Here is a 13,625-nt window from a genome sequence, read left to right on the forward strand (position 1 = left end):
TTATTTAAAACCCTACTTAATTTACCACACAGTGATTTATAAGTTTCAGCTTAAACTTCTTCAGCTATTTCAGAAGAAAGACCGAAAATACCAAAGTGCACCGGACATATAAATTATGGGTAGCAATATCCCTCCAGCAATTTTATAATGGAAATATGGAAGTACATACAAATCATCCACGAGGGGGAAAGAGAAGGGAGCCCATATGAAACGAGCTTTTGATAATTACTTTTTAAAACCAAAGGTCATCTGTTTAACTAGGCATTTTGAAATAACTGCTGTATGTCTTGGCGATGGTTTTTATCCCATATCCATTTGGTTTTTTTGTTTCTGTTTTGTGTCCAGAATGGTCACTACCTCTTCCAAACCAAGACACTATAGTATCATGCAGATCTCATATTGAGGTTTAAAAGATTTGCACGTATGAAAGTTGTTCACAATTACCTTAACACCTTTTTTAATAAAGAACAGTTAAGGGTAAAATCACACGCTTATAAACGAGAACTTGTAAGAGCACAGGAAAGGTGAGGGGCTCATCATCATGTCATATCACAGAATCTGGTGTTGTTTAAGGACCCTCTTAAGCTTGTGTAGAGGCCTAGAGAATGTTAAGAGAGCTCATGAAACTCAGGAGTTTTGGAGAAGGAACAAGCCCAACTCAAAGAAATGGTAAGGTAAAGGTCAGCAAAAGGAGAATGCTGGAATCTGTGCCAGATCACAGCCTCCTTCCAGCTCCTGCTGACTGCCACCCTGACCATCCTCTGCTTTATAGGCACACTCTGCTTTCCAGGAGCACTTACTCCAGAGGAAAGAGCATCATTTAGCAGAAGAGCCCTTCATACCTACTGGTACTGGGGTGAACACTCACCATCCAGGAAGTCCCCATTTAATTCATTAAGATTGTGCTTCATGGAAACATTGGCTTCTCTGGACTGTGTGTCAAAAAACCTGTAATTTGCAGCCATGACTGGAGGCAATGTTCTCACAGGCAGACCAGTGAAACCCTCTCTCATGAGACTGTAAAAACGAAAGTATACACGTGCACTGAAATTAAGACTGGCTGCAAGTAAATGGAAATCTTATGATGTTAACTCTGGTCTAGTGAGAGGTTTCCCCAGTTCCTTAACTCCCTCTGAAGCCAAGATTCCTTCTGCAGATAGAAGCCTCTTTGAGGAGTCCTCCCTTTGAGTCCCTCTGCACTCTGAAACAAGATGGCTTTTGAAAAGGCCTGAAAAGAAGGCTGGGAACAAAGAACAAACTGAGGCTGGTAAAGATGCGATTCTATGGGACCCAGTTTGCATTCAGGGAGATCTCTGTGACAGAAAGGCTGCCTGTGGCTTCCTGCTGAAGGGAGGAGGCAGATTTATTCATCTGACCCAGCAAATCTGCCCAGAGGCCGGAAAAAAGGAAGTCAAGGGGCAGCAAACCAACACTTGCTACGAGCAAAATTCAAGAGCCAAGCACAGAGCTGAGTGAGGCCAAACAATTTAGTCCTCCAGATCTGGACAACATTTGCACTGGGGACGACTTTGGAATTTCTCTCCTGTTTTAAAGCTTCTGTTTAATGACAGAAGCCTCAGGAGAAGACAGGCTATATTCAATATTAGCATTTCTCCCTCTCCAACCCAGATCCTCTGACAGACCTTCCTCTGGTTACACAGCAATACCTTTGGCAGCATCTTCACCAACAAATGGAAGTGAATCTCTTTTTTTTTTAAAAAAGGACATTTAATTCATCTATGTCCTTATCTGTGTTTTTTTCCCCTACATATGCAGCACATGTAAAAGGAAACAGGGAAGATACTGATAAAACATTGTCTAAAGTTCAGCACCAGCTAAAAAGACAAATATGAGAGTCAACTAAGCACCTCCTTAATGGCTGAGAAGTCTCAAGCCCAACATGACATGAACCTCTTCCAGCTTTCTAATAACTGCATTTTCCTTTCTTTAAAGGGAGACAAGCTATTCAATTGCAGTTAACTTGACATTGTTTCATAATTCCAAAGTGTCTCATAATCATGTGTTCAGTTGCATAGTCTTTCAAAGGAGCTGCAGAGGGTAATTGGGGTTACAGACTCTAAAGGAGAATTAAAATTCTAGTTATGTTTTGGATGGGTTCCAGCAAAGCAATTACTTGGCAACTCTAATATGTTGAGAACACACAATAAACTTGAGGAATGTCACAAATGTCTTTGTTTGGTTGACAACATGAATATATGGTCTGAAGCTCAAACTTGCCCTGGTAAGCAGAGCAGCCTTGGAACATGCTCTGCAGGGCATGCACATTAATTAACATCTTTTAGGCAGAGTTTGTGTAGCTCGTGCATTTATTCTAGTTCAATGACAGGATGACTAAAGGAAAAAAAGGTTAAAACTCTTGTTCAAATAAGGCACAACACAAATTAGCAGGCTTGTGTAAACAACAGATACAGCTTTCTTACTAAAGGAAAACATCAAACAAAAAACACATTATGAAGAGATCTGACTGCTAACGTATGAGCACAGTCGAGTTCTCAGCCTGGGCTTCCCCCCAGTGACTCCATATCCATTGTACAATAACTCACACCAGGAAATGCTGCAACACAGCAAAGACAAAACCACAGAAATCTCCTCCCTGATCCTACGAGTCCATGAAAAGTACACAAACCCAATTAAAAGCAGCTGATTGAATTATGAGAGGCAGGTGCCAGAGAGATGGCAAAAACCCCGCCAGGGGATTCTGTATTGATTTGTGTCACTTTTCTGTATTTTGCAGCATAAAACAGCACACAATGAATACCAGGCAACCACAAAGCTGTATTAGTATGATTTCAGATGAAATTTTGTTCGGTTGGTTGCTTTTAGTAGAAATAAATGGGATTTAGGCATGAATATTTACATGTTTTGGGTGGTTTTAATGCCATTTGCTGCTGAGACGTTGCTATAACTGAATGTAGAGGCTGCTGTGAGATTAACATTTTTTTCCCCTCCACCTTCTGTGATTGTTTGCAAAGAATAAAAATTACAGCCACAGAATTTTAAGTCTTTTCCAGACTGCTGCCTTGCATGTGGTATTTCTGCAGTGGCACATTCCTAATTCACCAGCAAGAGGTTATGGGCTTGCAGCATTAACATTACTACACTAACATTACTTTTCTGGTTTGCAGAGCTTTCAATTGCTCCGGTTTTAGACATTTCTGTCCCTTTTCCCAAAACTGATTAATACAGGGACAAAGAAAGGGGCCTAAATTGACACTAGACACCAAGGGCCTTATCACATACAAGGAGAGAAAAGGCCTCGTATCTCTTTAGGTAAGACAGGTCCTCTGGTATGGAAACAGGGAATGGCTGTTAGATGTGCTCAGAGGAGAAGGAATCTTCCAGATCCCGGTTTTCATGAGAGGAGACGAGGTGAGGGGATCAGAACATCTCTCGACAGAGAGCTGTGCCTTGTTCCCCCTCTACCTGTGGCTCACACACCACAAAGAAAAACACATGCCCACCCTAAATCAGCATCTACCCCCCTGCACTCTGCCTGATCTTCTTCCCAGTGTTTATTCCCCATCCTCACCCTCTCCCTGCCACGACACAGCTCTGGCCCTCGTCTCTCTGAGCCCTGACATGCTCTTCCCTTTCCAACAGAGAGTCAAATGCAAAGTTCACATTTTGATTTTACATATTTAGAAAATTCCTAACAGCCTCAGATTCTGAGCACAAAGCAACAAAAAGGGGTTTGGCACGGGCAGACTGCAATACCCTCTTCTTTAAAAACATTTCCCAAATTAGCTCAGCTTCCTGGATTTGTTCACGGAATATCACTCTCCCATTTGTGATACTTTCCTTCAGTTATTTCTAAAGTGTTTTTGAAGCCTGCCAAGACTGTTTAGGATATGCTGCTATTCCAATACAGCAGATGGCACTAGTGTTAAGTAAGCATTATGGAAATTTACTGTATTCTTAGAAAAAACAACCAAGTGAACATCAACTAGCAGGTGGCTAAAATATTTCATGAGCAACGGGGAAAGTAATTCAGAGACATAGTGTGAACATGGAATTAGATGTGTCACCCCTCTAAGGCCCAAACTGGGTCATTCAAACCAGGCACTCATCTTTGGTACCTTTTTCACCTAGAGCTTGGAACATTTTCTGAAACAGAAGCAGCCTTAGCATTTAGGACCACAAAATTTATCAACATCACCCAAAAGGTACCTTCTGTTCTCATAAGTTATCTTGGATTGCAGATTGTTGTGAGACTGTTCTTCCTTTGCTCATGCTGAGCATTTATCATTGGCTTTGTTATTTTGGGGATAAACAAGCAGCAGCCACAACTGGAAGATACATAAATTATGGATGCTCACAGGAACAGCTGGACAACCCTGAGTAAAGGGTTATGCTAAACCCTGTGGCTCTCCTAGAACCTCTCAGATGTTCTCTATTAAAACACTCTTCTCCTTGGGCCAAGCCTGAATTATTATAAATTCTGTTAGAACGTTCTGTGTCCCTGGTCCCCAAGGCAATACAGAACATGGTATTACACACCTCCAGTATTTCTGCTGTTGACTGAATTTTATGTGCAACCACCTTATACTACTAACAACCTTCACTTTGAAAAGAACTTAGAACTGTTTATCATTATAATCTGAATGTTTTAAGCACACACATCCAAAAGCTTTAAGAAGTTCCTCATGCAGCAAACACACAATCAAATCCAACACCCTTCTTTCTTTCTTTTCACTTTAATTTCTGTTCTAGTGCTGAAAAGCCCCCACAGTACATTACAGCTCTAGTCATCAGATGAATTAGGCTAAAACTACTTTTCCTGTGGTTTTAAATAACTCATCTCACTACATAAAAACCAAACATCCAGGTCTAGCAAACCTGATCTTATCTCCATTGCAGACCTCCCACTTCCGTAACAAAAAAGATGATGATGGCTGACATGTCACCAGATGCTTGAATGCAGCAAACCAGCATTACCACTGGACATCCACATTCAAATTCTAGTCATCCATCTGGAGTCTGAGAAAACCTATTTTCCTTCTTCTTTAATTAATTAAAAGCTAATTATAGCAGTCTGGGAAAGAAATCCTTTCCAGTCTCTTTATATGAAACAGCAGATAAGGACTTCAGCAAGACTCAGCTCTCCAGCAAAGGGAGATGCAAAGGCATTGGGCAGGAGGAAAGACAGTCTAAATGCCAAAATCTATTTGCCTGTATTCCTAAAAGGAAAAACAAACACAGACCTCCTGGCCTTTTCCAGTGACCTTGCATGACATTGACTTTGCTTTGGTAAATAGTACCAGGGTAACACAGACAGCTCCAGCATAGATCGATGCCTACTTAGAATTTAAGCCTAGCTTTTAATATGCTGTTGCTGTAAGAGATTTTATTTCTAGCAAGTCCATTCTGCTGTTTTGTAAGATTTCTTAAAATATTCATAACTGGAAGGGTTAACAAATGTTGACAACATGGCAATAACAAGTAATTCCAAAAAGTTCCATCTTTCCTTCCCTATAGGTCTACAAAAGATAAACAACTGTGCACAATCCTTTATTTAATTCACATTTCGTCTCAGCGCAGATTTACAGAGGAAGTGGGCTTGTTCTTGACTCAATTCCTGAGGAAGTTTAATAAATTGAAATGTTAATCTGTTCTTTCTCAACTCTGTTGAAGGCATCACAGAAGTATCTGACAGTGACAGATAAAAAATAGCAGGCTATTATGGTCTCTCCTCCTCAGTCAGCACCAGCGCCGTGCCGGCCGGCCCTGAGCGGTACCATACGGCGTTTCCTGGCACTTCCATCCTCAGCAAGACACACACAAGACAGAAATCAAATCTTCAGCGTCAATACTTGTAATTCTGCTATGATTTTCAGTGTTTCATCAGGAAGGAGTGCTCCCAATAGCTATATCTCCACAGTGTGCTGCCAAATTTTAACTATCAGTAAGTGTTCACTTACCAGCACCACCTTGTTCACATTTTAAAAGATTGTTAAAGACACCTATCAGCCTTCATGATAACAGGCAGTTTCTCAAAATCTATTATAAAAAATATTTTACACAATATCCTGAAAGCAACAGTTGATATATAAAGGCCAAGGAGTGATGGTATCCCAGCTTTCAATTCCCCCTTCTTGCACTGTGCTGTGTGGTCCTGTGAAAGGCACCTTCCCTTCTTTGCTATTAGCTACATCAGAAAACATTAAATAATTTCATACTCAAAACTGATAATCATATGCATCCCTTTGTATCCAGCCATGATCACAGAATGGCAGCTTAGTAGCCAAACTGTTAGCTTAGTAGTCAAATTACATAGTCAAAGGATGTATTATGGCACTAAAATAAACAATGGTCTGTGCCAGCCCAGAAAGGAACAGCCCTGTGCAGGAGAGGTTTTTGCATATTCCCTGGAAGGACAGAAGTACCATCCTTAACTATTTTATATCCCCCAAAATTGCACAAAAAATAGCCAGGTCAACTTAAAATGGAGGTTCCCCATAGTGTTTCAAAATTCTCAGCTAATAATGGAATGACAGCTTGAGCTCTGCACCTCCTTTAGTTCTGGCAGCACTCTAGAGATCACGAGAGGGTAAAGAATTTTCTTTTCATGACAATTGTAAAAACCATTACAGACTATCTGCCAACTGGTTTGGGTTGTTTTTCCTCTTCTAAATGCCCACTGAAGGTCATTTATTTAGTGTTTTTAAAACAAATATTTTAATTTAAAATGGAATATTTTAGAATGCAAAATGAAGTGAAATGTCAACTGTTTGATATTCTGTAGCACAGCCGAGGTGCAGCTGTTGCACTGGGGACAGCTCTGAGTGACAAGAGCTTTACCTAGATGAATTGCTATTTCTGAGCATGACTTTAAATAAATAATTTAAAGTAGAACAAAAAGAGACAGCAAAACAGAGCAGGCTTGCAAAGTGTTCAATAACATCATGTCATATTGATAGATAAGACTGACAAGTCCAAATACAACTCTGCGTTTCATCAACAAAAATGTTCCTCAATGCAAACAGAAATAGCAAAGGGGAAAAGACAAATGCAACAGCTGCAACAGGCAGCTAAAAGGAACCTTGTGGAAAGATCTCCAGGCTCCAACTCACACAGTTTGCTGCAATCACATTAAAACTTTCACCTGGATCAATAGGGTTGTGTTTTTATTACAAGCAGCTGAGCCTTATAGCATAAACCACAGCACTGTGGTGGTGTACCTGCCTGGAAGGCCAAAATTCTCTTCAAGCTTCTGTCACAGGGAAGACAAAGGATTCCAAAATATTTCTTTTCTACATGAGGATGGGTGACAGATTCTGCCTCAGCACTACTCAGGCAATATTCTTAGACCACTGAAATTTAAGTATTTTGGAGGGTTTGTTCGCATCTTCAATAGCCTGGTGACAACTTAAAAAATAAACAAAAAATAAAGATGCTAAGAAGACAACAGAATGAAATAACTCAGGCACACAGAAGCCATGGCAAATCCCAAAATTGTGGGAGTTTACATAAAACTGCTCTGGAGCAATATTTCATGTGAGAATGATGAGAAGACCTTGACTGTAGTGACACTCACTTTGATGGGATTCTAAAAATTCCTCCATAAAACTTAATTCCCATCATAACTTTTAACTCCTTGTTCATAGATAGCTATGCTTCTGCCCAGGAGCTCCACCCCCAGCTTGTGCCACTGTTCACTCTGCATGCAAGGGAAGGAAATGTGCCTCCCTGGGTAGCTGTGAAACTACAGGACTTCCAACAGGTATTTTTCCTCTCTGGATTGAAAGCTGAGTATCTGTCAGGACCAATTTCACTCTTCCAGCCACAATCGAAGATGAAAAACCCAAGCCAATACAAAAACTTTTGCTTGATATGGAATCACTGAATGGTTGGGGTTGGAAGGGACCTCTAAGGATCAGCTATTCCAAGACACAAATTGTTCACCTGTAATTCAAATATTTTCAAGGGGACCAGAGAGGCTCCCTTGAAATTGTTAGCTGGCAGGATGCATTCAGCAATGGCTTTAAATGGTTTTCTGCCCCTTACTTTTTCTTCCCTGAAAGAGTTGCATAGAATGTGAACATTTTGTAATGACAAGCAGGACAGGGATGTGGAGAAAGCACAAGTCAGAAACTTGGAAGGGTATTTAAAATTCATCTGTATCTATGAAAAATTAAGGAGAAGGCTGGAAGCTTGTTTTTAAAAACTTAAGACAGTTCACTTCAAAGGCTTCTTGCTTTTCTGGGGATTTTTTCTGCAGAATATGTTTCAGTGTTAGCAGCTGCCACTGGTTTTTCTCCTTCCAGTTGCCAGAATTATCAGCAGGCTGGTTGTTCAGAGATAAAGTAAGGAACAATTTGATGCAGAAAAAACGTTGTTTTGATTTCCCCTGTAACTCCTTCCAGAGGCTGACTGGACACACAGCTTCAGTCCTCTGTCAAGGAACGGCTTCTTCCAGGTCCTGCCTTTGGCCACACACCTTCAGAACTGACTTGCTGTCTACAATTTTCATTTTCATATGACTTTAATCTATGCCCTTCCCACAAACTCTCAGAACTGCCTGTTTCTGATAGCCTACACTGGTGCCTCAGGACGTTGTCTCCACACTGCCCCAGCGTTTCTCAAGATGCCTGTGGGTATCTTTTCACTTGAAATAAATTTTCTCACTCCTTCTGGTGTATTTTTACCTGTAGTAAAAGAGGCTCCTTTAGCTGTGTGTGATTACCCTCCACAAACACTAACAAGTTTCCCTTTCCCCAGCATGTTCTAATACTACACTCGCTCACTTTCTCCTTGGATTTCACCTTGGATTCTCCTTGGATTTCACCTTCTTTCCCACTGTAATTGCTTCAGACACGCTGAGATAAACACTGCCAATATTACCCTGCTTTGTTTTGATAAATGAGCACCAATATGCAGAATAAGAAATAGTCTGACCAGGACTGAATCCTACCAAGGCACGTGCAGCAAGCCTGAAGATTCTCAGAGAAAATACTTCACAGTAAAAATGAACAAAATGAACTAGAGTCAACAGTGTTTCATGAAGCCTTCACCATTTAAAATTATCAAATATTTTATCTGTTTCTTTTCATGTTTGTGACCCCTTGAAATTGGAGAGGAAATCAGTGACACATTTAAAAGCAGGTGCAATGCCACGGATGCTCTGACTTCCACTTACCAAAGGAAGGACTGGTATTTTACCAAAATAAATATCCCAGATTATCAACCTATTCTGACTGGCTTTTCAAAGGAAGTGTAGATATATCTACAGTATACACACACAGTGTTTTGTACCTGAGGCAGTAGTTGGAACAGCAGGGAAAAAACAAAAGGAAGGAGTTTCATTCAGTTGTGTGTTTGGCCCTTCTCACTCTTTGTTTAATATCAGGCCACCAAAGCAAGATCTTTAGTCAATGCCACCATTTCTGTCTGTGGGTACTCTGAATCAGGCCATCTGGAGAGCTTTCCTTGCTAGGTGTCTTGCAGAAAGTACAATTCCTAACTTTGAATAATCATTCAACAAATTAAATGAAAAACAGACGTGCATCAGATGGTCTTAATGAGACCCCTCGGCAAAAAACGAGGCAATCCACAGTTCCAGTTTGAAAACCAAACCAGTGCTTCACTGAACATCTTCTCTTCAATATAACCATGGTTTCTACAGAACTTAGTTACACCCATTTTACAGTTAAGCAGTAAAGGACTTCAGCAAGAAGAAACATTGATGGAGTGGAGGAAGGGCTTTCTGATTCAATACTTTTTTTACCTCACAAAGTAGTAAGTCAATGATGTGGAAGACCATGCAGAGTGGAAACTTGGCAGTAAAAAGAGTGAGGAACCACTGGGATGCATACATATGAGCTTCCAAATTGAGGTCTGAGAAATGGCTGTGCAAGTCTGGTAACTGCTCCTGGAACAAAGAGAAAATATAAATGTTTCAGTATTACTCATTAATCTGAGTTCTTCATCCATATTTCCAGTAAGGACCAGGGTTGCTAAATACCAAAAAGCACAACAAAGTGAAAGCCTGGCTTCTTTCAAGCAATGAAAATGTTTCTTGATAAATTTCAGTGCCCATGGTTACAGTTTTTAGTAAGATATCCACAGTGGATTCTATCACAGTATCAAAGAACATACTGAGATTAGACTGAGAAATTACAAAATCTTCAACAGTCGAAAGGCAGAGCAGTTGTAAAATCTCTGTCATAGTGTGTATTTTTAAGTCATTCCTTTGCTGTGTCTTGCTAGAAATGCTTCTGCCACAAAAAACAACAGCTACTGGAACCAGATCACCTTGCAGAGCTTGAAAGCAACAGAGCACACAACTCCATCAGACCATTTCTCTAACTAGGAGCACATACAAGCAACACAGAATAAGCACTGAAAATCCTCCTGACCAGTGATGATATGGTCATTTAATAAAGTATCTTTGTTAAGAGTGTATTTGTTAATAAAATCTGGTTTGTTTGTTAACAAAACTCTTTGGGAACATATGTAAATATTGAGAAGCCCATATGCTGAAGTATCACATTAACTAGTAAGCAATTCTACTCCACCAAGTATGAAATATGCACAATTTGACATCTGAAAAAATACCACTAAATTAACAACAGTCTGGTTTGTTTGGTTTCAGTATATCCCACAGGGATACCTATGGTCATCTGTGGGAACTGACTTCAGCAACCAGCTTCTCCCTGTGCCAGCAGAAGGCAGGGCTTAATGAACTGTCAGTAATTCCTTATTAGTCAGAACAACAATGTATAAAATTTGCAGCCGTTCAGCTCTGCTAAACTGCTCCATGAAATAATTCCACCTGAAAAAAGAGCAGAGGTTTGGAAGAGACAGTAAAACCTGCCCAATGATCCACACTTGATTGGTATTTCATAAGCATCAGGATGTCCTGATTTGCCTGACCTCTTAACATCAACATAATTCATGGAAAGTAGGACACTGATGGAGGCAATCCAAAGGATACACTGGTCTCAACAGCACAGAAACATTCTCTCTAAACATCATCAGAAACAGAAAGACAGGGAGCAAGCAAACAGAGAGGAGGGGGACAGTCAAATACCTGCTCTGCTTGGATACAAACATTAGCAGCAAGAGTGGTGTATCAAAGACAAAAGAAACTAGAAACAAATCTGACTCAGGATGTTTGAATTCAGCTATTAACTTCCCTGCTTTGCTTTACCCCCCTTCTAAAAGGAGAGGGGTTTTATTGTCCAATAGCTTTTGGAAGCAAAGCATTAATCTCTTCTTCATACCAGTATTTCCATTTACGAAAAAAATCGAAGGAGAATTTGTTACTCTGGCCCCACCTGCATTAACTTCTCCAGCTGGAAAAATTTGCAATGGAGATCTTCAAAGTTATTTCTGTAGAGGTCCCTCAAGCCATAGTCGTACATTATTTTCACAAATACACAGAATGCCTGCTCCTCTGGCATCTGTTTGGAAAAATACACAAAAATAAGGTTAATAATGAAGCTAGGGCTGGGCATGCCTTACACAGATACACACACTTAAAACACCTTATGCACAATGCATTCAGAACCAGGGACGTGTTAAAATTTTCAGCCAAGTACTATGAATGCTGAATTAACCAACTAAAATCTCAAGGGGACTATTCTCCTTGATGAGCACCTGGATTTGGCTCTGTAAGGCCTTCTTTGAAGAAAATGTGGGGTCATATTACGGGTTCATGTACGTCTACATCCCAGCAGCACAACTGTCAGCAGCATTCTTTCTGTCAAACAGGTATGAGAACAACCAGGCACACAACACTCAGGCACATAAAAGCAATTTAAAAATAAAAAAAAGAATAAAATAAAAAGGCAACAACTCACGACAGTGATGTGTACTGTGGTTAAATGGGAAAAATTCAGGAGAACTAAGGTACAACCAACCCCTAGTGAGAACAATGCTTATTCACTTTCATTCAAACCCCAGGGCATCAAGCTCTGAAGTCAGGTTTCCCACAATCCCATCTATTCACATGCTGACTTTTTTGGAATCCCTACATCCATAATCTGTGTTTCATTCTGACCAAAATGTCTCATCCAGCAGTGGTTTGGAAGGTGGCACTCACATGAGCTGTTTGAGCCACTCTACACTTGTATTTGGTGGCTTGAGCCCACTGAATGCTGAATTGGTGGGAAGCCCCGTGTCACAAAACCTCCACATCATCTTCCCGACTTCCCCTTGCCTTCAGGTAACACAAGAATGACAGGCACAAACAGAACCCAAATCAACCTTTCAATCCCATTAAAAACGTGCTTTCTTTTGGAAGCACCAGATTGTAACAAATGAAAACAATTACTGACAATCAAGAACATCTCTCCACCTTCAAGTGCATTGACTCATTTGGCCTACTGCCAACTCCTTATCACATACCAGCTACAGATAGAAGCTCAGTATTTTCTTCAAAGAGAATTTTAGGCTCTTCCTATTTCCCTTCAGGGTTTCATCTTTTATGCTCAGCCCATAATTCGGCCCTGTCTCCAGGGCCACGGGCAGACAGCTTCGTTTTCATTTTCAGACATCAAAAAGGAAAGGAACTGGTTAGCACAAAGGGTTGCCAGGTTGGCTGATGGCTGTCAGTCTGGGCTTGATTTACCCAAGACAAATCCTTAGGAATTTCAAAGCTCTTAATCACAATTTCATCTGGATGGAATGCTCCCCACTGACAGCACAGAAAAGCTGCAAACAAAGTAAAGGGAAGAAATCATTTTATCCTGACCAAAAGGCTTGTCTGTAAGACAATGAATGCAAATTTCAGGGGTTTTGGTAAACACCAATTATTTCTAATGAAACAGCAGGGGCTCATGCACAGGCACATCCACCCTACATGCTCAGTCAGATGCTCGTGCATTGACAACTGTCCCTGCCCCAAGACAGGGAGATGGAACAGAGGTCAGGACTGGGCCAAAGAGCTCCCCAGGTCCTTGCTCTCAGTGAACAGAGGCTCTCTGATATTACCAATCACAAGGATTCTAAATCATACATTTATTTTTTTTTTTTATTTAAGCAGGACACAAATTTTGGGCATTGCCATCCTGATTTTTAGTATTTAGATATCTGCCCTTTGCTGTCTTTTCTTTGAAATCACGAAAGCCAGAAATTTGTAATTTTTTTAAGTGAAATTTTATGTGTTGTTTTTCTTTTTCCCCACAGACAAGAGCTCTGAAAAACAGACATGAAAAAAAAGTCAAATACTGTGAGACTTAGAGTACAATTATTAGAGTTGGCAACACTGCTCCCCTGTGATTAGAAGTTACCTGCATACCCTTGATGGGAATTTCATCAAAGAACCAAAACCACAAAAACAGAGGATGGAGGTTCAGGCTACCCAACCATCCCTGAAACCTATCCACATGGAAGAGAAAGCATAACCTGTCCCAGAAAAAAAGAAAAAGGAAAGGGTCTAGAAATCCATGCAAAGATAGAAAAGCACTCACAGCCTACAGATTGTTTGGAGAATTTGAGAAAAACAAGAGTGTGAGGACATCCTAGGAAGCTCCCAAATTACAGCTGTGCTCATTGAGACTGCTTCACTCCCCCCTTCTCTGAGCATTTCACTTTAATATCCTATGATGAAACCAAATGTTATAAAGGACATATTAAAATGAGTGTAACTTCCATTTAGTGTT

General features: G+C 40.4%; 1 protein-coding gene across 4 annotated transcripts in view; it reads right to left on the minus strand.

The window, feature by feature from the left end:
* The window catches only part of RABGAP1L (RAB GTPase activating protein 1 like), a 236,230-nt gene that overhangs the window by 80,914 nt on the left and 141,691 nt on the right, over positions 1 to 13,625 (minus strand). For all 4 annotated transcript variants that reach the window (XM_069022719.1, XM_069022720.1, XM_069022721.1 and 1 more), the window contains 2 exons: positions 11,298 to 11,423; positions 9,746 to 9,889 (listed from right to left, as the gene is read on the minus strand). In XM_069022719.1, coding sequence (XP_068878820.1) covers positions 9,746 to 9,889; positions 11,298 to 11,423 — 270 coding nt within the window. The remainder of the gene's footprint in view (positions 1 to 9,745; positions 9,890 to 11,297; positions 11,424 to 13,625) is intronic.

This window comes from Aphelocoma coerulescens, chromosome 8 (assembly GCF_041296385.1).
Source record: "Aphelocoma coerulescens isolate FSJ_1873_10779 chromosome 8, UR_Acoe_1.0, whole genome shotgun sequence".
NCBI lineage: Eukaryota > Metazoa > Chordata > Aves > Passeriformes > Corvidae > Aphelocoma > Aphelocoma coerulescens.